The 25,267-nt window shown below is 50.2% G+C and overlaps 2 protein-coding genes across 3 annotated transcripts in view; one reads left to right on the top strand and one right to left on the bottom strand.

The window, feature by feature from the left end:
• The window catches only part of Pi4ka (phosphatidylinositol 4-kinase alpha), a 123,120-nt gene extending 103,223 nt beyond the window's left edge, over positions 1–19,897 (top strand). For both annotated transcript variants that reach the window (XM_048343403.1, XM_048343404.1), the window contains 20 exons: positions 1,468–1,595; positions 3,361–3,480; positions 3,653–3,732; positions 3,838–4,031; positions 5,117–5,207; positions 6,380–6,547; positions 7,185–7,238; positions 9,387–9,507; positions 11,909–12,038; positions 13,260–13,330; positions 13,767–13,839; positions 14,187–14,257; positions 15,367–15,476; positions 15,867–15,971; positions 16,060–16,185; positions 16,426–16,546; positions 16,924–17,083; positions 17,616–17,705; positions 18,127–18,210; positions 19,405–19,897. In XM_048343403.1, the coding sequence (XP_048199360.1) occupies positions 1,468–1,595; positions 3,361–3,480; positions 3,653–3,732; positions 3,838–4,031; positions 5,117–5,207; positions 6,380–6,547; positions 7,185–7,238; positions 9,387–9,507; positions 11,909–12,038; positions 13,260–13,330; positions 13,767–13,839; positions 14,187–14,257; positions 15,367–15,476; positions 15,867–15,971; positions 16,060–16,185; positions 16,426–16,546; positions 16,924–17,083; positions 17,616–17,705; positions 18,127–18,210; positions 19,405–19,456 (2,149 nt within the window). In that variant the 3' untranslated portion in view covers positions 19,457–19,897. The remainder of the gene's footprint in view (positions 1–1,467; positions 1,596–3,360; positions 3,481–3,652; positions 3,733–3,837; positions 4,032–5,116; positions 5,208–6,379; positions 6,548–7,184; positions 7,239–9,386; positions 9,508–11,908; positions 12,039–13,259; positions 13,331–13,766; positions 13,840–14,186; positions 14,258–15,366; positions 15,477–15,866; positions 15,972–16,059; positions 16,186–16,425; positions 16,547–16,923; positions 17,084–17,615; positions 17,706–18,126; positions 18,211–19,404) is intronic.
• Positions 19,898–22,087: 2,190 nt separating this feature from the next.
• Positions 22,088–25,000, bottom strand: Tmem191c (transmembrane protein 191C). The gene is made up of 10 exons (XM_048343408.1): positions 24,332–25,000; positions 23,969–24,092; positions 23,810–23,860; positions 23,664–23,729; positions 23,481–23,534; positions 23,300–23,359; positions 22,767–22,831; positions 22,610–22,682; positions 22,467–22,498; positions 22,088–22,375 (listed from the first exon to the last, which is right to left on the bottom strand). The coding sequence occupies exons 1-10, from the start codon at positions 24,484–24,486 to the stop codon at positions 22,168–22,170; spliced, it is 888 nt and encodes a 295-aa protein (XP_048199365.1). The 5' UTR covers positions 24,487–25,000; the 3' UTR covers positions 22,088–22,167.
• Positions 25,001–25,267: the final 267 nt, after the last annotated feature.

The raw sequence follows: 25,267 nt of genomic DNA, 5'->3' as shown, positions 1-25,267 counted from the left end.
AATCTGGGAAGCATATTTGATTTCAAAATAGAGAAGCTGGGCACCGGTGGCTTACACCTGTAATACTAGCTACTTGGGAAGTTGAGATCTGAAGATTGATGTTCAAAGCCAGCCTGAGGGCTGGGACTATGGCCTAATGGTAAAGTGCTTGCCTCGTATACATGTAGCCCTGGGTTCGATTCCTCAGCATCACATATATAGAAAAAGCTGGAAGTGACGCTGTGGCTCAAGGGTAGAATGCTAGCCTTGAGCAAAAAGAAGCCAGGGACAGTGCTCAGGCCCTGAGTTCAAGCACCAGGACTGGCAAAAACAAAGCCAGCCTGAGCATACAAACCCAAGAGATTTATCTCTATTTAACCAGTAAAATGCCAGAAGTGGAGATGTGGCTCAAGTGGTAGGATGTCAGCCTTGGTTGAAAAAAGCCAAGCAAGAGTACAGGGCCTAGCCAGACACGGGTCACTCATGCTTGTAATCCTAACTACTCAGGATGCTGAGATCTAAGGACTGTGGTTCGAAGCCAGCCAAGGCAGGAAAGTCCATGAGACTTTTTTTTAACAAGTCCTGGGGTTTCAACTCAGGACCTGAGCACGTCCCTGGCTTTTTGCTCAAGACTAGCACTCTACCACTTGAGCTATAGTGCCACTTCTGGCTTTTTCTATATATGTGGTGCTGAGGAATCGAATGCAGAGCTTCATATATATGAGGCAAGCACTCTACCACTAGGCCACATTCCCAGCCCTCCATGAGATTCTTATCTCCAATTATCTACCAAAAAAGACAGAAATGGAGCTGTTGCTCAAGTGGTAGAGCACTAGACTTGAACAAAATAGGGAGAGCACCCAGGCCCAGATTTCAAGACCCAATAATGGCACAAAAAGGGAGGGGAATTGAATGTATACTTATTCTGTTAATGTAAATGGTTCTTGTGCACACACACAAAAAACTATTATCTGCCCACTGAATCTTTGTACGTATAGGCTTTGCTGTTGTTTCTAGATAGCTCAATTGTCATGATCTACCACAACCCACTACTCAGCCACAAGCTGTAGACATTGCAAATGGTGGTGATGGAGTGGGTAAGAGAGGGCTCTCAAAACCACCACACCTGGGGCTGGGGATATAGCCTAGTGGCAAGCGTGCCTGCCTCGGATACACGAGGCCCTAGGTTCGATTCCCCAGCACCACATATACAGAAAACGGCCAGAAGCGGCGCTGTGGCTCAAGTGGCAGAGTGCTAGCCTTGAGCGGGAAGAAGCCAGGGACAGTGCTCAAGCCCTGAGTCCAAGGCCCAGGACTGGCCAAAAAAAAACCACCACACCTTCCCAGGGGAATCAGTGTTCAGTTGGAACTGTTAGTGATGTCCCTGAAGCTAATCTCACCACTTATATCCCTTCTTACCATAATATATATGACTAGTCTCTGATCTATAACTAAACATGCTTGACTCATTTATTCTCTTGTTTGAAGTTGCCCCCCAAAGTTCCCTACACAAGGAGAAAAGAGGCTACGTGAAGATATAAGCATAATGATTAAATTTTGGACTGCCATGTTCTCTGATAAGAAGTATTTGACTGCCAGCCAGCTTGTTCCTCCAGGTAAGCATTGCCCTGGGAGTACAACTGCTCCTTGAGGGGCAGACAAGACGGGAGTGCTCTGTGTATAGCACTAGAGGAGCCAGACAGGACAGCAGGTAGGGCCTAGGTGAGTCCTGGCCTTGGCCATGCTGTATGCACATCACTGGAGGCCCAGTGCCTACTTGGCTTCTCCTTTAGCCCAAGCTGAGGCACATGACAAACACAGGAGGCCTGTGAGCTGACACCTCCTCCTGGAACCTCTCTCTATTAGTTAAGTTCATAGATGCCCATTGAGTAGGCTAGGGCCAGTATACTCAGATGAATGTGTCATGGTCCACTGTCATCTGTCAGGAAACAGACAAATGAGGTATCCTCAGTAGAAGGACCATGGAAGCACCTGTTGACTGGCACTAGGCCCCAACCAGATTAGTTAGGTAATCTGAAATGAGCCAGTTTGAAAGGATGTGTTAGGAGCCAGCCAAGGTAGATAGGAAGAAAGAGCTTTCCGGGTTCGGAAAACAGTGCTCCAGGAGAAGCATTGAAGTCCTCACTAGCAGCAAACCTCCAAAAGGAAGTCCTGGTCCTCATTCCTCTAGCACATAGCTAACTACAAACTACACAGTCAGAGGGAAGGAAAGTCTCTAGCAAACCCACAAATAGCCTATTTCCAAGGAAAGGAAAGGGTAATTGAAAAGATTTTCAAGGCTTCTTTCTGACTCCACTTACAACAAGACAAACAACCTGTATGATCTGTGTTCACAGATCCTCAAATTCCTACTGCAGCAAACACAACATAGTGCTATGACTTAGCAACAAAGTGGCATTGTTTTATTCTCTTTTAAAGGTTAGGAGGGATCCAAGCATTGGTGGCTCCCACCTGTAATCCCAGCTACTCGGGAGGCTGGGATCTGAGAATCATGGTTCAAAGCCAACCCAGGGGTTGGGGAATATGGCCTAGTGGCAAAAGTGCTTGCCTCGTATACATGAAGCCCTGAGTTCGATTCCTCAGCACCACATATATAGAAAAAGCCAGAAGTGGCACTGTAGCTCAAGTGGTAGAATGCTAGTCTTGAGCAAAAAGAAGCCAGGGACTGTGCTCAGGCCCTGAGTCCAAGCCCCAGGACTCACAAAAAAAAGACAACCCAGGCAGGAAAGTCCTTGAGACTCTTTTTTTTTTTTTTTTTTTTTTTGCCAGTCCTAGGCTTTGGACTCAGGGCCTGAGCACTGTCCCTGGCTTCTCTTTGCTCAAGGCTAGCACTCTGCCACTTGAGCCACAGCGCCACTTCTGGCCATTTTCTATATATGTGATACTGGGGAATCGAACCCAGGGCTTCATGTATACGAGTCAAGCACTCTTGACACTAGGCCATATTCCCAGCCCTCCTTGAGGCTCTTACGCCAATTAACCACCAAAAAAAAAAAGCTGGATGTGGATCTGTGGCTCCAGTGGTAGAATACTAGCCTTAACCAAAAGAGCTCAGGGACAGTATTAAGAGCTCAGGCCCAGAATTAAAGGACCAGTACTGACACAAATTTAAAAAAGGAAAGAAAGCTAGGATGACTATGATCATTTTTAGGAAGCTTTCTATCTAGAATGGTTAGAATAAAAAAATTGGAAAGCTTCCTGTTTGAAAAGGTTCATTCTGCCAGGTCCACCTCCATTCATTCCAGTGCTGCAATGCATGCCTGATCTACCAGTTGCCTTATCTGCAAATTCAGGTTTCTCTTTGTGATGTCTTTTCTGGAGCTACCTCATTCCCAGAGCCAATGGTATGTTTGCCCACAGATAACCAAGACACTAGGAGTAACCTGGACATAACTGTAGGCTCTAGGCAACAGGCCACACAAGGCTGGATCAATACATACCCCTTATCCAGTGGCATGTCAACCATCTCCAAGAAGTCAGGTGAGTGAAGATTTGCCACTACATCTGTCAAATCTGTCTCCCTCTCTTGGTGGCCTGGTAAACACTCAGATGGAGGAAAAGAGCAATAGAAGACAGCTGCTTCTAGAATCTAAGACATTGGGCAGGCAGTTGGCCTCCAAGACTATACTTGTGCTTTGTCTTTCCTCTCTAGGCATGTCTAAGAAAACTAACCGGGGCTCCCAGCTGCACAAGTACTACATGAAGCGCAGGACACTGTTGCTGTCCTTGTTGGTAAGGCCCACAGCCATAGCTGCTGCCTACCACAGCACTCCAGGGCAGAGGTGGCATGTGGACATCTGGAGAAGGTACATTGACATTTGTGTCTGGTCTCACCAGGCTACTGAGATTGAACGTCTCATCACTTGGTACAACCCACTGTCGGCCCCAGAGCTGGAGCTGGACCAGGCAGGAGAGAACAGTGTAGCTAATTGGAGATCCAAGTACATCAGCCTGAGCGAGAAGCAGTGGAAGGACAACGTGAACCTCGCCTGGAACATCTCTCCTTACCTGGCCGTGCAGCTACCAGCCAGGTAGGCACCCGTGTCATCCCACTTCACCAGAGGTCCATTTCTGGGTTGCAAGTGCCAAGAAGCATGAAGTGTACCCCTCTAAGGATATTTGGAAAGCTGTTAGGCAGACTAATCCTCTAACCCAAGACAATCATCAGGTTTTCGATTTAGAATTATATTGTGACCCTTATGATCTTGTCACACTCCTGTCTGGGATGCCATAGCCCGTGAACCCTAAGGTGGCATCATCAGAGTGAACTGAGGACCGCAATGTGTGGAGTGAAAGCCGCAGCTCCTGGGAAGTAGGCTGAAGAGAGAAGACTTGAGAGGGTTTGGGTTTGTGGACAGATGCTCTCTTTCAGTGCAAGGCCACTCAGGAGGCAAGTGCTGCAGCCGATTGCCAAGTCCTGGGAGCTCTCCGGTGGAGGCTTGCACAGGGACAGAATGATTGGACTGATGGTAGTGGAGAGAGACTACCGTGGCTTCTTGTGGTGTTGTCTTATCAGACTGTTCTAAGCTCTTGTGGATGCATTCAAGGGCACGCAGGTGTTTCTTATCTTAGAACCCAAATTTGCCCCTTTACGACCTCTTCCTCTTTCTAATCCTAATCTGATCTTCAGGAGAAAGATCACAGGAGAAAGATTTTCCTGAACTGATTCAAAGCACTTAGTTTCTGGTAATATCTCTTACATGAGAATGGACTGAGACACTAACACGTAGATTGTTTGCTGCAGAGGACTAGAGCAAGGGGCTGTGGTCCTAAGTAAAAGCAGGCTTTCTAAAGGCAAGGACTCAAAAAGTAGCATAATTTCTCACAGATGACCTATTATTAATGCTAATACTTTTCTTTTTCTTCTTTTACTTTTCTTGAGACAGTGTAGCCCAGACTGGCCTCGAACCTGCAGTAGTCCTGCTGCATCCTCCCAAATATTGTGATGTTATTATTTTTCAAACATTTGTGTCACACTTACTAATATGGAACCTTTAGATATCACTTATATTGGTCTAGAATTCTCCAGTTGAGTGTTTTCCTCTAACTTCCTTCCTTTGGCAGTGAGGTAGTTGTCTGGTAAGGCCATCCCACCCACACCCTCTGTGCACTGTAGGTTCAAGAACACAGAAGCCATTGGGAACGAAGTGACACGTCTTGTTCGGTTGGACCCAGGAGCCGTTAGTGATGTCCCTGAAGCTATCAAGGTAGTATAGCCCACACCCAGGGACCTGTGTTCAAATTGCATCTCAAACTTCAAGTAATGCCTGAAAACTTTTTTTTTAAAAAGCATGTATTTGTTAACTATTTGTTACTGTAACAAATACCTGAATAACTTAGAAATACTGAAGGAAGGAAAGGTTTGTTTGGGCTCCTGATTTCAAAAGGTTGCTTTGCTCAGCCCCATGCACTTGGGCAGATCATCATGATTATCAGAGCATAGGAAAGGAGGAGGAGAGCTGGCCTCAGGTGGGGCTTAGTGTGCTTACATGGAGAGATGAAAGACGGGCTTCATCAACCTGGGAGGCAGCCAACTCTGTGGGCCAATCTTAGAACACATCTCACCCTGTTTTGATTCATCCTGATCACCTACTAGCAGACAGAAAGCAGAGAAAGGGAACATAGGAAGGGGTCTGGACATGATACATAGCCCTCAAGGACATGTCCCACCAGTGACCCACTTTCTCCAACTAGGCTCTACCTACTTTTCACTACCTTCCATTAATGCCTTCATTTTATGAACCTTTATCAAGGGATTAATCCACTCCTTGGGTCGCAGCCTGTGATCGTCCTTTCAGGAAATTCCCCCATAAACGTACTCTGAGGTGGGCTTTAGTAATCACCTGGGCCTTTCTCAACCCAGTCAAGTTGTCAATTAAGATTAACCATCAGGGGCTGGGAATATGGCCTAGTGGCAAGAGTGTTTGCCTCCTATACATGAAGCCCTGGGTTCGATTCCCCAGCACCACATATATAGAAAAGGCCAGGAGTGGCGCTGTGGCTTAAGTGGCAGAGTGCTAGCCTTGAGCAAAAAAGAAGCTAGGGACAGTGTTCAAGCCTCAGGACTAGCAAAGAAAAAAAAATATTAACCATCACACCAGATGGTAGCAATTATCTAGTAATCTTCAGTGATAAGAATTTTTCTAACTTTTAATATGTAGTGTTATGTTTATGGAGGGAAAATATTTTATATTCTGCAATCTAACTAGATTATAACTATAATTATGCTGTTTCACATGATGTGCCAGAAGCTTTGTTTTTGTATTACAAGGATCATCACCTTTTGTAGCCATCTTTGTGGCGTGAGGGATGGGCTGGGTATATCCAGAGGGGCCCCAAGGGACTGCCTGACCATGCCGTCTCCCCACTTGCTCCCTAGTTCCTTGTTACCTGGCACACCATTGATGCTGATGCACCAGAGCTCAGTCACGTGCTGTGCTGGGCACCCACGGACCCGCCCACAGGCCTCTCCTACTTCTCCAGCATGTACCCTCCACACCCTCTCACAGCGCAGTATGGGGTGAAAGTTCTGCGGTCCTTCCCTCCGGTGAGCCCAGGGCAGCTAGAGCTGGCCTCAGGTGGGGCTTAGTGTGCTGAAATGGAGAGATGAGAGACAGGCTTCACCAACCTGGGAGGCAGCCAACTCTGTGGGCCCATCTTAGAACACACACGTCTCATCCTGTTTTGATTCAAGTAGTTAGTTGTAAAGATGAATTTGGTTCACATTTGGATTTGGTTTTTAAGCTTTAATTAGGTGTTTGAGTCATACTTACGTTTAGTTCCCGAAGTGAGCAGATTCCTCAGTGCCCCTGTATCTTTTACCCTGACAGTGAACTGTCAGAGAGCTCAGGGTCCTCATGACAGTCGTGAAGCAGGGCGGGGGAAGGAGGAAGGTGGTCTGTAGGATGTTCTGCAGCCCTGGCACCACACAGTCTGCTCTAACAGCCATTTTCCTGAGTGAGCTCCTATGATAGGCAAGACAGTCTTTGCCCTTTTTGTATTTTTGATCACCATCGTGTGTTTTCAAGCCCTTGGTCATTTCACTTGCCGTCCTCTGGGCCTTCCATAGTTCTCAGGCCCACTATGGGACTTTAGTGCCGGTCATTGTTATGCAAGGTCATGAAATATCACCTGCGTTGGCTGTTCAGACATCAGAGATGACAGTCATTCTTCCTTTTCTGCAGGATGCCATTCTGTTCTACATCCCCCAGATCGTGCAGGCACTCAGGTATGACAAGGTAAGTGTCCTGGTGGAAGCCATTCTTTCCTCTCAGATCTGTATCTAGTACTCCATGTATTCTGATACTTGGAATCAAACAAGTAGCCAAAGAATTCTGGGTCATTTCAGTGGGGAAATAGCATTGAAGTACACTAACCTGCTTACTAAGTCTGCCATTAAGTTGGTCTTCCTTTCTAAGCCTTTTCATCCTAGAAAAATGCATCATAAGGGGCTGGGATGTAGCTCAGTGGCAAAGCGCTTGCCTAGCAAGTGCAACATCCTCGGTTCGATCCCCAGTACCAAAAAAGAAAAGACAAAAAAAAAATGCATCATAAGATTATACTAATATTTTAATTCAAATTAGGATTATAAGATTTTCTTAACTATTCATTTTATGTTTGAATATTTTAATCAAAAATATTGGTTGCTAACTACATTAACAAATTACTTTTTATTTTATCCTACTATATAATGTTTGGTAGTTCCAAAATAGTCCCAGGACTGGGAATATGGCTTAGTGACAGAGTGCTTGCTTCGCATACATGAAGTCCTGGTTTTGATTCCCCAGCACCACATATATAGAAAAAAGCCAGAAGTGGCACTGTGGCTTAAGAGCTAGAGTTCTAGCCTTGAGCAAACAAAAAGAAGCCAGGGGGCTGGGGATATAGCCTAGTGGCAAGAGTTCCTGCCTCGGATACACGAGGCCCTAGGTTCGATTCCCCAGCACCACATATACAGAAAATGGCCAGAAGCGGCGCTGTGGCTCAAGTGGCAGAGTGCTAGCCTTGAGCGGGAAGAAGCCAGGGACAGTGCTCAGGCCCTGAGTCCAAGGCCCAGGACTGGCCAAAAAAAAAAAAAAAAAAAAGAAGCCAGGATAGTGCTCAGGTCCTGAGTTCAAGCCCCAGGACTGGCAAAAAAAAAATAGCAGTGCCACCATGAAAAATGGTATATACCTCTAATCCCAGCCACTCATGAAATAGAAGCAAGAGAATCTTTTTTTTTTAATTTAAATTTTATTTATTTAGTCAGTTGTGGGGCAGGAACACTGAGCCTGGGTGCTGTTCCTGAGCTCTTCAGCTCAAGCCTAATTCTCTACTACTTTGAGCTACAGTGCCACTTCCAGCAAGAGAATCTTGAATTAGAGGCCCATCTAACTTAAGTTATTGAATGCAACCTTGTCTCAACTCAACCAAGTTGGAAACATCTGTCCCACAGAATACCTTAATAGACAGGATGAGAGGCCAGTCCACCTTCAACCTAGCAAGTACATGGTCATCAAAAACTGGAGTTACCAGATGAGTAGGAAAAGAAGATAGGAGGGGCTAGGAATATGGCCTAGTGGCAAGAGTGCTTGCCTCCTATACATGAAGCCCTGTGTTTGATTCCTCACCACCACATATATAGAAAACGACCAGAAGTGGCGCTGTGGCTCAAGTGGCAGAGTGCTAGCCTTGAGCAAAAGGAAGCAGGGACAGTGCTCAGGCCCTGAGTCCAAGGCCCAGGACTGGCAAAAAAAAAAAAAAGAAGGAGGAGGAGGAGGGGGAGGATAGGGGTTTGGTTTTGTTTGTACCATTACTGGGGCTTGGACTAATGCTCAACTTGTTTACTCACTACTATACTATTTGATCCATTTCTCCATTTCCAGCTTTTTGCTGGCTATTTTGTCTACCCAGGCTAGCTTTGAACCTCAGTCCTTAGATTTCAGCATCCTGAGTAGCTAGGATTATAGATAGGTACAAGCCACCAGCCCCTTGCTAGAAAGTAGCTCTGCATAAAATAAACTTTCTAGAATCTGTCTGTCACTTGGAAACATTGTTCTAAACAACCCAATTCCAAAGGAGCTTTTGGTACCCAGCCTACTTGTTTCTTGTACTTGACAACAGCAAAAACTGGTTTGAGAGTTGTAATTCTGAAGTCCACATAGAGGAAACAGGCAACAAATGCTAACCCAGGCCTGTATTGCAGAATTACCTCCCTGGGTCCCAGCTTCCCATCTACTAGCCTCCTAGAATGTGACCTGGTTGCTGATCTGGACTTGCCATCATTCCAGGAGAGCTCACCCACACAAAGTTTGGAGCCCCAGAGCCAAGCATTGGGAGTTAGCTCTTGTACTGGGGTAGGAAGGGAACTCCAAGCCTGGGCTGACAACCACCTTGCCCTCTTGCAGATGGGGTACGTGCGTGAATACATTCTGTGGGCAGCATCTAAATCTCAACTTCTAGCACATCAGTTTATCTGGAACATGAAAACTAACATCTACTTAGATGAAGAGGGACACCAGAAAGACCGTGAGTATTTTCTCCTCTTCTCTGGCTTCTTTCCCCATCTTCAACACTTTCATTGGCTATCCAGGGCCTCCATGGGTCTCTGGGGCCTTCTGCAGTGCTGCCCTCTGGTAGACCACTCCCCTTCGCATCCCTTGGTTACTTCTCAGCACTGAACACACAGGCAACAGGTCCACCTTCACAAATCCTGTGCAACCCCCACTGTAGATACCATCCTGTAACCCCAGGCTGTGTGAGAGCCCCAGCCAGGGGAGCTGACTGCCTGCTCAGAGCTGTCCTGTGACTAGGAGAAGAAGAGCAACTGGCTTGGGGAGCCTCTGGCCCATCACACTATTAAAAACAATTGAGTCTTCAAAAAACTTGGGGTTTTGTGGGTATAGCTATTAGTACTAACCAGGATTATAAATTATCACTGAAAGGCTGGGAAGGTGGCTTAGTGGTAGTGTGCTTACCTAGTATGCATGAAGCCCTGGGTTCGATTCCTCAGAACCACATAAACAGAAAAAGCCAGAAGAGGTGCTGTGGCTCAAGTGGTAGAGTGCTAGCCTTGAGCAAAAGAAGCTCAAGGACAGTGCTTAGGCCCTGAGTTCAAGCCCTGGGACTGGCACCAAAAAAAAAAGTAAGAAATTATCATCGCAGAATGTCTAAACTTTAACTCTATTACATATTAACATAAATGACATCTTTTGTCTGACTTAAGACAAAGAAGAAGTGACAATAAATAAATAAATAAATAAATAAATAAATAAATAGTAAAATAAAGGTCAGGAGATTACCCAAATCTGACAGGTGTGAACATGTTTCATAGTATATACATATAGCATACATATACCACATAACATTATGGTCAGTGAAATGTTATGTATATATAACACTGTTCCCATGAGATTATAATGGAGCTTAAAAGTAGTTATATCCAGGCACTAGTGGCTCATGCCTGTAATCCTAGTTACTTAGAAGGCAGGAAAGTCCATGAGGCTCTTATCTCCAATAAACCACCAAAAAGTAGAAAATGAAGCTGTGCTCAAGTAGTAGAGCACCAGCCTTGAGTGAAAAAGCTAAGGATCAGTGCCCATACCCTAAGTTCAAGCTCCAATCCAAAAATTTTAAAGTTATAAAAATGAAATTCCAGGGCTGAGAATTTGGCTTAGTGGTAGAGTGCTTGCCTAGCATGCATGAAGCCCTGGGTTTGATTCCTCAGCACCACATAAGCAGAAAAGGCTGGAAGTGGTGCTGTGGCTCAAGAGGTAGAGTGCTAGCCTTGAGCAAAAAAGAAGCCAGCTTAGGCCAGGACTGGCGAAAGAAAGAAAGAGAGGGAGGCAGGGGGAAGAAGAAGAAAGGGAGGAAGAAAGAAAGAAATTCCATGAAAGTAAGAAATTCTAGTACAAGTAATGTATCCAGTGCCTAACGTATGAAACTGTAACCTCTCTGTACATCAGTTTGATAATAAAAATTTGAAAAAAAAAAAAAAAGAAATTCCATGAATAAGAAGTGGAGATGTGGTTTAAATGGTAGAGCACCAATTGAGCAAGTAAAAGGCTCTCAGTTCAAGCCTCAATACCACCAAAAAAGAAAGAAGTCATGGCTCTGGTAGAATTTAATAAAATTAATAATTATTAATTAATTAAAAATTAATAATTATTGCTTCACCAGGGGCATTTTCTGATGACAAGCAGGCAGTAGGAGGAAATGTGACCATGGTGCACATGGCCACTGCTTCTAGCTCTATGCAGGCACTCTTGTCTTTTCCCACAGTGAAGGGGAAGTTGGAGCAAGTGGTAGCCTCATACTCTGTCCCTCGAGGGCATTCCACACAGCACTAGGGCCTGGGGGCCGGTCCAACACTTAACGGCTGGTCCTGAGGTGCCTCTGCAGTGGCCGAAGTATTCTACAGGAACTCAATCAGCAAGATACAGAGAAGCCACATTTTGAGAGGTCAATTGGGAGTCTTTATTAGAAAGCAGGTGACTGCGGACAGACTAGCCTTCCAAAGAACCTGCAGCCCTTAATGCGGTTACTACAAAGCTTAGATAGACATAGCCCATATCAAGGCAAATGTCACATGGTATGGGGGCTGGCAAAGCTTGTTCTATGAAGCAAGCTATCTAGGGGGAACAATAAAGGACAATCAAGGGCAAGTATTCTCTGGAACAAAACTTTTCCTGGAGCTTAACAATTCATAGCACACCTGCAATTCAAAGAATATCACCTCTATATTGCTTAACAACCCACAACACAGCTGCAGATCAGAGAAAGTCCTATATCAGCTCTAGAGTTCTGGGAACTGGGTGAACATTCCCCATCATCTGTTAAGATGCCAAAATGGCAATGAGGTCAAGATGGCATTACTTAGATCCAGTATCCATAATTCAGAAGGAGCTCAATAGCTTTGTTTTCTCACCAGCTGACATTGGCGATCTTCTGGAGCAGTTAGTAGAAGAGATCACAGGCTCCCTGTCTGGCCCAGCCAAGGATTTCTACCAGCGGGAGTTTGATTTCTTTAACAAGATCACCAATGTGTCAGCCATCATCAAGTAAGTACAGCACTTTAGAAACTATCTTCTGGGGCTGGGAATATGGCCTAGTGGCAAGAGTGCTTGCCTCATATACATGAAGCCCTGGGTTCGATTCCCAAGCACCACATATATAGAAAATGGCCAGAAGTGGCACTGTGGTTCAAGTGGCAAAGTGCTAGCCTTAGAGCAAAAAGAAGACAGTGCTTAGGCTCTGAGTCCAAGCCCCAGGACTGGGGAACAAAAATAAAAGAAAGAAAGAAACTGTCTTCTAGGGGTGGCTCATTCAGTACCTTCCACTTGTTGAAATTGGCCTAGTAGCTTGCTTTACTTGTTTGGGGTGTGTGTGTGTGTGTTGTGGGACTTAAACTTAGTGCCTAGGCACTATCCCTGAGCTTTTTTGTTCAAGACTAACACTCTACTACCACTTTGAGCTACAGCACCACTTCTGGTTTTCTGGTTGTTAATTGAAGTAGAGTGTCTCATGGACTTTCCTGCCCAGGCTGACTTCAAACTGCAATCCTCAGGTCTCAGCCTCCTGAGTAGCTACAGGTACTGAGTAGTACAGGTGTGAGCCACCAGCACCCAGCTGAGAAAGTTGATTTCTTTAGGCTCTTGGTTTTGAAGCTTTCAATCCATAGTCCACTAGCCGTGTTACTCTTGGGCCCGTAGCAAGGCATCACACAAAGGAAGCTGCTCACCTCATAGCAGTCAGAAGACAGAGAGAGAGGAGACTGGTGTCCCACAGGAGACTGGTGTACCCCTTTAAGGGTACACCACCCATGTGTCAAACTGAAGACCAAGCCTTTAACACATGGAACTTTCCAGATCAAGCTATAGCAGAAGGCACATTTTCGGGCATCATCTTATGACAGACATGTGACCCCAGTAGTTGCCTCTCATCCTCATGCTAAGGCCAAAGTTCTGAGGGTCCCAAAGTCATGCAGTGGCTCAAAGGGGTAGAGGTAGCATTTGAGCCAGAACTGTGGGACCAGAGTCAACTGCCCCCCCCCATACCTTAGGCAGCAACACACATACCCACACATAGGTGAAAGGCAGAAACAGAAAACAGTGAGGAGTGGAAGTCACCAGCATTTGTGTGAATGTCTCCTGATAGTTGGGCCTGGCAAGGCCTTTGGGAGGCACTGGGTATTCAGTGAGAAGGGCACCTAGACAGGAGTGGTCCTGATGTGTCTCCCAGAGGCCCAAGAGACAATGGAGTATTTCTGTCTTGTTTCTCAGGCCCTACCCTAAAGGTGATGAGAGAAAGAAGGCTTGTCTGTCAGCTCTATCTGAGGTGAAGGTACAGCCAGGTGAGCAGCCTCTCGGGGCAGTGTAGAGCCCATGTGGAGACAAGGGTTTGGCCAGCCACACCACACAAGGGTGGTACTAGAAGGGACGTGCTGGAAGGGACGTGGAGGCTGCCCATGTGGAAGCTTGCACACCAAATCGAACAGGCCCCACACAAGCCCTAGCATGTGTAGTGGCACCTGGGAAGCTGAGGCCCAGAGTGACCGCCTGGAGGAACATCTCCTGGGATGGGTGGTTTATTCACTGGATGTCTGGGAAGATCTGTGAAGGATCACAGAGTTGGGGAAGACAGACCCACAACAATCCACAGAATAAATCATTGGTGCCACAGGCAAGGAGCAGACATCCCTTGGCAAAGCAGGGATAACCATAGGCAGACTGTGTACATGAGGTCCGTTAAAACTGGTGTGAACTTCCTGTGCCTTCATTCTATCCTAGGCTGCTACCTACCTAGCAACCCCGAGGCCATCGTGCTGGACATCGACTACAAGTCAGGGACTCCCATGCAGAGGTGGGTGCCTGCTTCTGCCCACCCCTTCCTGATGCTGCCTTACATAGGTTTGCTGGGCTTGGGGTTTGAACTCAGCACCTATAGATTGCTAACTATGCAATCTACTGCAGAGCTACACTGAACCCTCTTTTTCACTGGTTATTTTTTATATATAATTTTATTATTATTAAGATGTACTGAGGGTGTTATATTTTAAATAAGGTCTCACCTCTTACCTACTCACGTGCCTAGACCAAGATTTCACCTATTTTAGGCTTCCTGTACTTGCTAGGATTACAGGCATGAATCAAAGTAGTTTGTATTTGCCTCATCACATGTGCCATATTATTTTGTTCTTTTCTTTTTAGTGCTGCAAAAGCCCCATATCTGGCTAAGTTTAAGGTGAAACGATGTGGAGTGAGTGAACTTGAAAAAGAAGGTCAGTGAGCACTTCTGCTAAAGCCAGCTGCTTTAGGCCTGCCCCCCTATATAAAAGATGTCTGTCCATGCATCTGCCCATTCAGAGATGGCAGGGAGCATGCGCAGTGACTAACCTTCCCACTCTGAGTATCTGTCAGTCCAAGTCAGCTGGCCCATGCAGGAGGTTCCCTCTTGAAGCTGAGTAGCATGTGCTTTTCTGGGGTAGTTTACAAATCCTCATGGCCTGGGTGTGTATGATCTCTGGACGCAGGAAGTATGGCATCAAGGCATGCGGGCCCCCAGTTCCTCCAAGGGTTCTAGGCAGGGCCCTCCACTGCCTCTTCTGCTTGGAGTGGCCTCACAGCCCTTGGTGGTAGTGGCAGCCTTTCCTTGGCTTGCGACTGCATCCTTCCAGATCTCCCTGACTTCTTCATGTGGCATCTCTGCCTTGGGTATCTATATTCAAACTTCCTTCTTACAAGGACACCAGTCATTGAACTAGACACCCAGGTCTTACCCAGTATGACTTATTTTTTACCTCTACAGAGACTAAATTTCCAACAATATCCCATTTGCGATTTGGGGTATGAATTTAGGGGGGCACAATCCAGCACAGGGATCTGGCTGTACTGGCCGGTGTGGAGACATGCCTTCCATAGCCTTGCCCATATTCTGATCCCTGAGTCCTCCCTCTCTGGCTGCCATTGGGACCAGGAAAAGTGCATCGAGGGGCTGGGGATATGGCCTAGTGGCAAGAGTGCTCGCCTTGTATGCATGAAGTCCTGGGTTCGATTCCTCAGCACCACATATATAGAAAATGGCCAGAAGTGGTGCTGTGGCTCAAGTGGTAAAGTGCTAGCCTTGAGCAAAAAGAAGCCAGGGACAGTGCTCAGGCTCTGAGTTCAAGGCCCAGGACTGGCAAAAGAAAGGAAGGAAAGAAAAAGGTGCATCGGTTGTAAAGGGCCCTGGCCCCATCATTCTGCCTGCTGACTTGGGATGTTTCTTGGGTCCCTTAGTCCCCTAGGGCTTTGTGCAAGTGATCCTCAAGTCCCCTGAAGTTTTTTCCAGGTCTCCTCAGAAGCCTCTCACTGCCCCAGCTAACAGGCACTGCCTCTGCCCCATCCCCAGGGCTGCGCTGCCGCTCAGACTCCGAGGATGAGTGCAGCAGGCAGGAGGCTGACGGCCAGAAGATCTGCTGGCAGGCTGCCATCTTCAAAGTGGGGGACGACTGCCGGCAGGTAACAGGGCTAGGCTAGCAGCACCAGGCCCTCTTTCCCCAAAGAAGTGAATCTCACAAGCAGACAGCCACTTCTCCCCATTCGGTTCAGATGCCACCAAGTGAATTAGGGCTTTTGCCAAACAGGATTCTCTATCCAGCCCCTCCCTGCCTTTCTACCTCCAATGCCTATCCAGAGGGACATACCTGAGGAGGGCAGAGCTCAACTTACTCACACACCTTTGCAGTAGTGTAGCCTCATGCTCAGTGTGCCAGACTCCAGTTGTGGCCAGCCCCTTCCCTTACTAGCCCTTGGCCTCTGTGCTGTATGACCTTTGAGGGCCTCTGGGAGGTGTGTAGGCTAGGTGGTGAGACCGCCAGATGTCATCATCTCCTATGTCATCCCTCCCAGGATATGCTGGCCCTGCAGATCATCGACCTCTTTAAGAACATCTTCCAGCTTGTTGGCCTGGACCTTTTTGTTTTTCCTTACCGGGTAGTGGCGACTGCCCCTGGGGTAAGTTCCCTAAGCAGGAGTCCGGCAAGGGGCCTGTTTCCTCCCACCTGCCATTCCTCAAGGCTCACTCTTCCTACTTCGGGCCTAGTGTGGAGTGATTGAATGCATCCCCGACTGCACCTCCCGAGACCAGCTGGGCCGCCAGACAGACTTCGGCATGTATGACTACTTCACTCGCCAATACGGGGATGAGTCCACCCTGGCCTTCCAGCAGGTAGCCGGCAGGGCCTCCACCCTGGTCACCCACCTGCTATCACCTGTCCCTCACCTCTGCTGCTCCTCTGAGTTCTCCTTTATGAACCGCTAAAACTAGATCACCCCAGAAGGAAGTGAAACCCTGAGAATGGGAGGAAGGGCCTGGCTTACTGACCAGGGCTCTGGCTCCAAGGTGGGGCACAGCTGGGGGGTCATCTGCAGGTCCCTGAGCCATTGTGAGCTCACACTTTCCACACAGGCACGCTACAACTTTATTCGAAGCATGGCCGCCTACAGCCTCCTGCTGTTCCTGCTGCAGATCAAGGACAGGCACAATGGCAACATCATGCTGGACAAGAAGGGCCACATCATCCATATCGGTCAGCCGGGCCACAGCGCCACCTCCCCATCCCCTCAGCCCACAGGAGGGGCGAGCCTGCTATGACCACCTAGCCATGTGGGTCAGGGTGGGCATCAAGTTCAATTCTAAGGCCCAAGCATGTTAGCCCTCAGGCCACCCCGCTGTAGAGCAGACCCAGGTGGGCAAAAGGAAACCAAGAGATGAGTTGCGGGGGGTGGCAGCCTGAGCTTTGGGGGGCTCCCACCTCCATTTCTCCCCCATCTTCCAGTGTTTGGTGCTTCCCCACAGTCTCCAAGAGAATGCGGCCTCTCATGGTGTGATAGTTCATGGGATCTGAGTCCTTTCCTGTCTTTGACCCCACACATCAGCCCCGTGACAGGCTTTGGGATTTTGCAGACTTTGGCTTCATGTTTGAGAGCTCCCCGGGTGGCAACCTTGGCTGGGAGCCAGACATCAAGCTGACAGACGAGATGGTGATGATCATGGGGGGCAAGATGGAGGCCACACCGTTCAAGTGGTTCATGGAGATGTGCGTCCGAGGCTACCTGGCTGTGCGGTAAGCCCTGGGGCAACAGGTGGAGGGCATGGGGTATGGTGAGGACAGCCCCTCAATGCTGGAGAATTGGGTAGAGAAAGAGAACCCCTCGTCTCTACCTTCTCTTTGCTCCCTGTGCCAGACATCTCTCTCTGGGCTTTCAGCCACATCCTGCAGTCTCCCAAACTGAGCTCACCTGCCCCACACCCCCTCAGCCTTAGGCCTCCCCTTCTGAACATCCTACCCACCCTTTCACCACAGCCTGAGCACCACCTGCATCCCGGGCTGCACTCTCAAGACTTCCATTGTCCTGGCATCACAGCGCATGTCACTTAGCCAGGACCACACAGCAGGGTGTGGTACTCAGTACTGTAGTCCTGTACAACAAAGAGGGTTGTAGCATCTTGGGGTAGGGGGGATTGAACAACCCTAGCAAAGCAGTGTAAAGGGCTGGAGGCCCCAGGTCACACCTGTGGATATCATGGAGGGAGAGGCAGGGGCAGCTGGCTCAGGCTAGCCTGTTTTCCCCTCATCCCTCCCCATCTCTCCACAGACCCTACATGGACGCGGTCGTCTCTCTGGTCACGCTCATGTTGGACACGGGCCTGCCATGTTTCCGAGGCCAGACAATCAAGCTGCTGAAGTAGGTTCCTCAGTGGAGAGGCAGGCCACATGGGAAAGTTGATCGTGGCTGAGGCTACCCAGACATGGGAACCTTCTGTGTGGTGGGTCATGTCCTTGGAAACCAAGATGGCCACCAAACCATCTTTGCAGGATTGTCCCAACCATGTGCCCTTTAGTTCCTTAAGGCCTGGGCCCTGGGGTTGTAGTAACTTAGCTCCCCTATGCTTAGTTCTCCTCACAGGGCCACTCAGGCCTGGAATGTGCTGGGAAACCAGGTACTTTTTTCAGCTTTTGGCACACAGACTCTGGTAGGTACCTTTCCAGGCCATAGCCCTTAGCTGAACAAATCTCCACAACCGCTGAAGTCCAGTGCACAAGTGGACCCCTCGCTGCGAGGGGCATCGATCAGCAGCAGTACAGCCCTACTTGTCTCTCCCCAGACACAGGTTTAGCCCCAACATGACGGAGCGGGAGGCGGCGAATTTCATCATGAAGGTGATCCAGAGCTGTTTCCTCAGCAACAGGCAAGTCACCCCTGGGCCCTCTTCCCTGCTCACCAAGCACTAGCAGGATTGGGCCCGAAGCAGGTGACAAGGCTTCTGCTGTCCCTGAGCGGCCCCCCTGTGGGAGACCCATGATTACTTAAGCCTTGGTGAGAGCTGTCAGGGGGCAACAGGTTCTGGTTTAGAGCATCTGGGGGAGGTGCTGAGGGGAACACCTAGAAGAGGTGAGAGGCAGGAAGTCAAGCTCACTTAGGGCTGGACTTGAGACCCAGAAATGCAGGGCCAGTAGCAGGAAGGGGACTGGTGGTTACTCCTGTTAGACCCCATCTATAGAGGCTGGTGTGGATGATAGTCACATGGCTTTGGAATGCCTGGTGTAAGCAAGAGGAAGGCAGCTCTGACAAGTGGGAGAGGGAGCAGCTCTAGGAATCTGGGGTAATCCACAGAGGGCGCCCCTGAAGATGAGGGAAGGAGGCTGAGCCACTCCACACCCACAGTAGGAGGCTGAGAGGGGGGCGGTGGCCACCTTGCCTACAAGAGCTGCCAGGTGAACTGGTTGCCTGTGGCTTACGCCTAATCCTACTCAGCAGGCTCAGAGCAGAGGATCAGGGTTTGAAGCCAGCCCAGGCACAAAAGACTCATCTCTAATTCACCACCAGAAAGCTGGAAGTGGTTCTTTGGTTCAAGTGGTAGAGCACCAGCCTTGAGCTGAAGAGCTCAGGGACAGAGCCTAATAAGGGCAGTGTAAAAAGGGCAGAGCAGAGGCTGAGAATCTGGCCTAGTGGTAAAGTGCTTGCCTAACATATATGAAGCCCTGGGTTTGATTCCTCAGCACCATATATATAGAAAAAGCTGGAAGTGGCACTGTGGCTCAAGTGGTAGAGTGCTAGCCTTGAGCAAAAAGAAGCCAGGGACAGTGCTCAGGCCCTGAGTTCAAGCTTAGGGTTGGCAAAAAGGGTGGGGGGGAGCAGAGCAGGCTCAGCAGGCTCCTATGCATGGAGATGAGAGAGAAGTGGGAGCTCAGAGCCAGCATGAGGACACCAGGGGAAATGGCCAGTGACCTCTTGAGGGTGTGAAAGCAGTCTTCTAAGATGAAGTAAAACAAGCCCATGAGTTGAGGAGGGCTGAGAGTGAAGGGGCCAGGTTGAGGTCCAGGAGCTGGGGGCAAAGGAAGATGAGTAAATACCCTCTCATTTTGTCCCCTTGGTCTTCCAGGAGCCGGACCTACGACATGATCCAGTACTATCAGAATGACATCCCCTACTAAGGAGAGACTTTCTGAAGTCCAGCCCCTCTCCCTGAGCCACCCTTCTGAAGCCTCCTCAAATCATGGGGCTTGTGAGCACCTCCGCCCCTTGCTGCCCCCAAGAGGCCCCACCTGTGGTCACTGGGTGAGCTGCCTGCAGCCCAGCACCTCACCCAGCAGGGTTGTTTTATAGTAAAAAGAACCCCAGCCCTCAGATGCTGGCAGCTGCTCCCTCGGCACGGCATGGCATGAGTATGGCACTACTTCGGTGACACCAGAGAGACTGAGTCGACAATCGTGATGGTGCTTCTGCACACAGGTGTGAATTGTTTGCACTGGACACATTCCCTACCTGTCTTATTACATAGGTACATGAAGTATTTTCTTGTGTATAAGAAAAAAACAAAATTTACGTGCAACTTAACCAATGTGTACAAAATAAAAGCCCCAAAATGTGCTGTATTGGAAAGTGCCTGGCTGGGTTAATGGCATCCAGAAGGCACAGTGGGTGAGGACGGGTCTAGCCAAATGCCCAAAAGCTAGAGGCTCCCACCCCATGTCTTCTCCAGGGCCAAGGACCTCCACAGTCCAACGTGGAATTAGGTCTCAAATTTCACACTAACAAAAACAACTAAGCCAGGTGCTGGTGGTGGCTCACTTGTAATCCTAACGGTAGGAGACTGAGACTTGAAGAACAAGGTTCAAAGCCTGCCTGGGTAGAAAAGTCTAAAAGATTCCCATCTCAGGGGCTGGGAATATGGCCTAGGGGCAAGAGTGCTTGCCTCCTACACATGAAGCTCTCGGTTCGATTCCCCAGCACCACATATATGGAAAACGGCCAGAGGGGCGCTGTGGCTCAATGGCCTTGAGCAGCACCATTTCGGGTTTTCTGGTGGTTAATTGAAGGTAAGCATCTCAAGGCTGGCTGGCTTTGAAGCACAATCCTCAGATCTCAGCCCCTTGAGTAGCTAGGATTACAGGTGTGAGCAACCAATGCCTGCCTTAAAAATAGCTTCTTTAGAACACATGAATCCATACACAAATTTACTACCACCCATAATTTAAAAAAAAATTATCTTCAGAGAATGCAAGGTAGAAAGCTTCTGTAATCTGAGCTTTTGCGAGGTATAGGCAAGAAAATGTCAATTTAGCCTGGGCAACATATGGAGACGTGAAAAAACAAAATAATGTAGGGCCTGGTTCAAGTAATCTAGCACCTAAGACCAACAAGACTCTGTGTTCACACCCCAGAATCTAAGTGAAAAATATCAATCGGCATTTGTGTCAGATAAAGTCCAAGGAATAGTTTCCACTAAGCTAGCTGGTGCCTGTGTCTATAATCCATTCTTTATCTCCAATTAACCTCCAAAAGCTGGAGCTGGAACTGTGGCTCAAGTGGTAGAGGTTTGCCTTGAGCAAAAGAGCTCAAGGACAGTGCTGAAGGCTTGGTTCAAGTCTCAGGACTGGCACCAAAAAAAAAAAAATTGGTAAAACAGACCTAAATATAAAAACATTTGAGAAGGGGCTGGGAATATGGCCTGGTGGCAAGAGTGCTTGCCTCGTATACATGAGGCCCTGGGTTTGATTCCTCAGCACCACATATACAGAAAATGGCCAGAAGTGGCGCTGTGGCTCAAGTGGCAGAGGGCTAGCCTTGAGCAAAAAAGAAGCCATGGACAGTGCTCAGGCCCTGAGTTCACGGCCTAGGACTGGCCAAAAAAAAAAAAAAAAAAAAGAAAATTTGAGAAGTGTGAAAAGATAACTTGTGGTCAACCTCTATGAATACTAGGGTACTTGTAAGTAATAATGTCAAAGTCCATTTCCTAACAAGTGTTAACATCTGACAAAAAAAAATCCTGACGTGGAGATGTGGCTCAAGTAATATAGCACCAGCCTTGAGCCAAAAAGGGTCACTGCCCAGGTCACAGTGCACGTGCACACACACACAATTTCCACAAAGCAAAACATGCCACATAAATAACAAAATCTCCTGGTGGCTCTGTACTACAATGTGAGGACCACAGTTTGAAGCTAGCCCAGACTGGAAAATCCATGAGTCCATAAGACTCTTCATCTCCAGTTACTACCAAAATGCTGGAAGTAGAGCTGTGGTTCAGGTAGTAGAGCACCAATGCGCACACACACGCACACACACACACACAATTTTCCACAAGGCCAAACATTCATAAAAAAAAAAATCCTCCTGGGATATGGCTTAGTGGTAGAGTGCTTGCCTAGCATGCATGAAGCCCTGGGTTCGATTCCTCAGTACCACATAAACAGAAAAGGCCAGAAGTGGCTCTGTGGCTCATATGGTAGAGTGCCAGCCTTGAGTCAAAAAACAACAAACACCTCATGGAGAGTGCCCAGGCCCCAGGATCTGTGTTCCCCGCCCCCCCATCCACTGTAGCTCAGCCCTGTAATGCTACCTAGTCAGGAGGCTGACATTTGAGGATGGAGGTTCAAAGCCAGCCCAGGAAGGAGGCGCCCTGAGTTCAAGTACCGGAGCAGGCAACTAGCTAAATAAATAGCCCAGGCGCACACGGGAAAGGACACACGGAAGGGAAGTGCAGAATCAGAAACGGCTACCCAGGACTCGGGCGTTCTGAGCTTAGGTGCCAGGGACGGCGGCTGGATCCCAGGGGACACAGGCCCCATCGCGGTCTCCCCACTGCGCGCGCCCCAGAAACTACACGGGAGACTAGAGATGCGTGCAGTGGGCGTGATGTGCACTAGGCAGGCAGCAGCCCGCGCACGCGCAGCTCGAGCAGCGGGGACAGCGTGTAGCGCAGCCGGCGGAAGGAGACGTCCGCGCTAAGGCCAGGGAGGTCCGGGAGGCCCTGCAAGTCGGGATTCGCCAGCACCACGAAGAGCAGCGGCAAGGCCAGCAAACCGACCGGGAGCAGCAGCGCCGTCTGCAGCGTGCCCAGCGCCCACAGCCTGCCAAGCACCGGCGGACACACAGATGGGCAGCGGCCACGAGGGGCACCGAGAGGGGGACTGGAGCCCACTCACCCGCCGTCGGGCTCACCTGAAACTCTCCGCGCCTCCGAGCAGCCGCTTCTACAAAGAAGGAGCGGCGTCCGGGTCTCTCCGGCAGAGGCCGGGACCCCCCCGACCCCCCCCCCCCCCGCTCCAGCCCGCCTGAGCCCACCGGCCCCGGTCCGTGCTCACGCAGTCGGCCCGGGCCACCTCCTCCATGAGCGAGCCGGCGCCGGCCCGCCACCGACGGGGCCTCGAGCGCCGCCTGCGGGACGGACACGGAAGTGAGCCACCTGCCGCGGCCACCTCCCGCATTCCCACCCCGCACCCCTCTTCCCGGGTCCCTTACACCTCTAGGCCGCCTCGCGAAGCCTCCAGCGCCGCCGCCGCCTCCATCACCTTCCCCTGCAGCTCCTGGAGGAACAGGCGTGAGGGGTGGGCCCAGTGCGATCAGAAGCCACTGGTGGCTCACGCCTGTAATCCTGGCTACTCAGGCGGTTGAGGTCGGAGGATCGTGGTTAGCGGTAGTGCACTTGCCTAGCATGCATGCACCCCTGGGTTCTATTCCTCAGCACCACATACACAGAAAAAGCCAGAAATGGCGCTGTGGCTCAAGTGATAGAGTACTAGCAGAAGCAGTGCAGGGACAGTGCTCAGGCCCTGAGTTCAAGCCCCAGGACTGGCAAAAAAAAAACAGCCTGCCCGGGTAGGAAAACCACATGCGACTCTTCTCAATTCATCACCACCTTCCTTTCCAGCGCCAGCTCTGAGCGGAAAAGGCTAAGGGAAAAACTCGGGCCCTGAGTTCAAGGCGCACGCGCACACACACGCACACACAAACACACGCACACAGTGGCCGGTTCTCAGGGAGGGCGGGCGCACCTGCAGGACCCCCGTCTGCTCCTGGAAGGTGGCCCAAGCTTCCTGGGTCCGCTGCACTCCCTGGGGTGCGAAGTCTTGGTTAAACTTGAAGGGCCGTCCTCCCTCCACAACCCCCTCCCTCTAACCCACACTCCACTCTCTCCAGAAGCCTCCCCTCTTCCGACCCCGGCTCGGCTCTCACCTGCCTCAAGGCTTCCGCTTGCGTGGCACGCTTGGCCTCCGCCTGCTCCAGCTGCTTGGTCCCGAAGGATCCGAGAAATGTCAAAAGCCACAGGTGCAGTTCCGGGACCTGGGAGCCACTCACCGGCTCGACGCTCCACTATCCCGCCTACGGCTCCGCCCCCACCCCGGCCCGCCTCCGTACCTGCGTCGCCACCAGCTGGGCCTGGAGTTGCTGCTGGCTCAACTGTTCGCCGCCGTAGTAAAAGAGCTGGGGACCAGGCTTGTGAGAGCGGAGCTTGCAAGGGCGTCTTGCGGGACAGGGAACTGCCATCCCATCCCCGGACTTACCTGACTGGACAGCTCCTCCCACTGCTGCTGCAGCTGCCGGCAGTGAAGCGTCTGCCGGGAGGATCCCGAGCGCGGTCGGGATCTCGGCCGGCCCCGCCCACCCGCGGCCCCGCCCCACCGTTGGCCCCGCCCCCTCTAGGGCCTGAGCCCCGCCCCCACCAGCTCTTGCTTGTGCTGCTCGGTCTCTTCCAGCAGCCGCTGCGCCCGCTCCACACGCTCCCGCGCCACCACCCGTGGGTCACGGCGTAGCGCCTGCGCCTCTTCGATGCTCCTCTGCTGCAGACTGCGGATGAGAATTGAGAGTGCCACGGGCAGCGCAGCGTTCGAGGCGCTCGGGATCCCGCCGCTCCGGACCCGACCCGCCTCCCGCACGGTCCTTGGGGTGTCGGACCAGGGCTGGCCACGAAGGGTGGGCCAGACACTCTGGGATGCCGCCCCACTCGGCGCCCTCGCCGGCAGGGCCGGCTCTCACGCACGCACGCGCCCGCCCGACCGCCCCATCCGGCCGCGTCCCCCGCGCACCTGCGCTCGTACTCGCGCAGGTCCTGCAGGCGCGCGCTGAGGCTCTCGCTCTCGGCCTCCAGCCCGCGCACCAGCTCCTCCAGCTCCTGGTTCCGCAGCCGCCCGTCGCGGTTGTCCTTCTGTAGCTGCAGCAGCTCCTCCTGGGATTCGGCCATGGTTCCGGGACTCCGTCTCTCCCGGCTCTTCCCGGGTCGCTCGCTGGGGGAGCCGGGGCGCGTTCGGCGTCACAATGGACGGCAGGGGGCGCCCCAACGCGCTCGCGCCACCCCAGCCCCACCCGACGGTGCTGCCTGAAATTCAATCAACTATAACTGCTTTAATAAAAGGTTAATGGAAGCCCAGTAAACGGTTAATAGACTGCTAAAATCAAACGCAGGCAAACCAACGCAAGATTACTTTCCCCATACTGCAAACGGTACCTGTTAAACCAACCCATCTTCTGGAAAATAACTAGGAAGAGCCATAAACATGCCTTAAAAAAAAAAAAATTTAATAGGGCCTGGCTTGTGTAGCCCAGGCTGGCCTCCAGCTCTCAGTCCTCCTGCCTCAGCTTCCCAAGTGCTGGCAGCATAGATGTGCTCACACAGGCCCAACTCCGGTTCTTACCTTTTGACCCGCTGACTCCAGCATGTCATTCTGCTTGTTTTTGTCAATGCATGACAAAGTGAAGGTGGGAAAATAACCCAGGATTTAATGAAAAACGAGATTCAATGTCTATTGCACATGCATGCATTTATTTGTTTTGCCAGTCGTGGGGCTTGAACTCTGGGCCTGAGCACTGACCTTGAGCTGCTAAGCCACAGCGCCACTTCCCACTTTTCTGTTTATGTGGTGCTGAGGAATTGGAACTTAGGGCTTTGTGCATGCTAGGCAGGCACTCTATCACATTCCCAGCCCACATTTTTTTGGGGGGTGGGGCTGGGCCTGGGCACTCTA

The sequence above is a fragment of the Perognathus longimembris genome, chromosome 3 (genome assembly GCF_023159225.1).
Source record: "Perognathus longimembris pacificus isolate PPM17 chromosome 3, ASM2315922v1, whole genome shotgun sequence".
NCBI lineage: Eukaryota > Metazoa > Chordata > Mammalia > Rodentia > Heteromyidae > Perognathus > Perognathus longimembris.
The sequence above is the reverse complement of the archived record's forward strand: the minus strand, read 5'-3'. Positions and strand labels throughout refer to the sequence as shown.

Excerpts from the sequence above, each read along its gene's own strand:
- Tmem191c (XM_048343408.1), bottom strand. The coding sequence starts at position 24,486 with ATGGCCGAATCCCAGGAGGAGCTGCTGCAGCTACAGAAGGACAACCGC. Across the intron at positions 23,360-23,480 it reads AAGCGGAAGCCTTGAGGCAG|GGAGTGCAGCGGACCCAGGA; the intron begins GTGAGAGCCGAG and ends TTCGCACCCCAG. Across the intron at positions 22,376-22,466 it reads GGAGGCGCGGAGAGTTTCAG|GCTGTGGGCGCTGGGCACGC; the intron begins GTGAGCCCGACG and ends GGTGCTTGGCAG.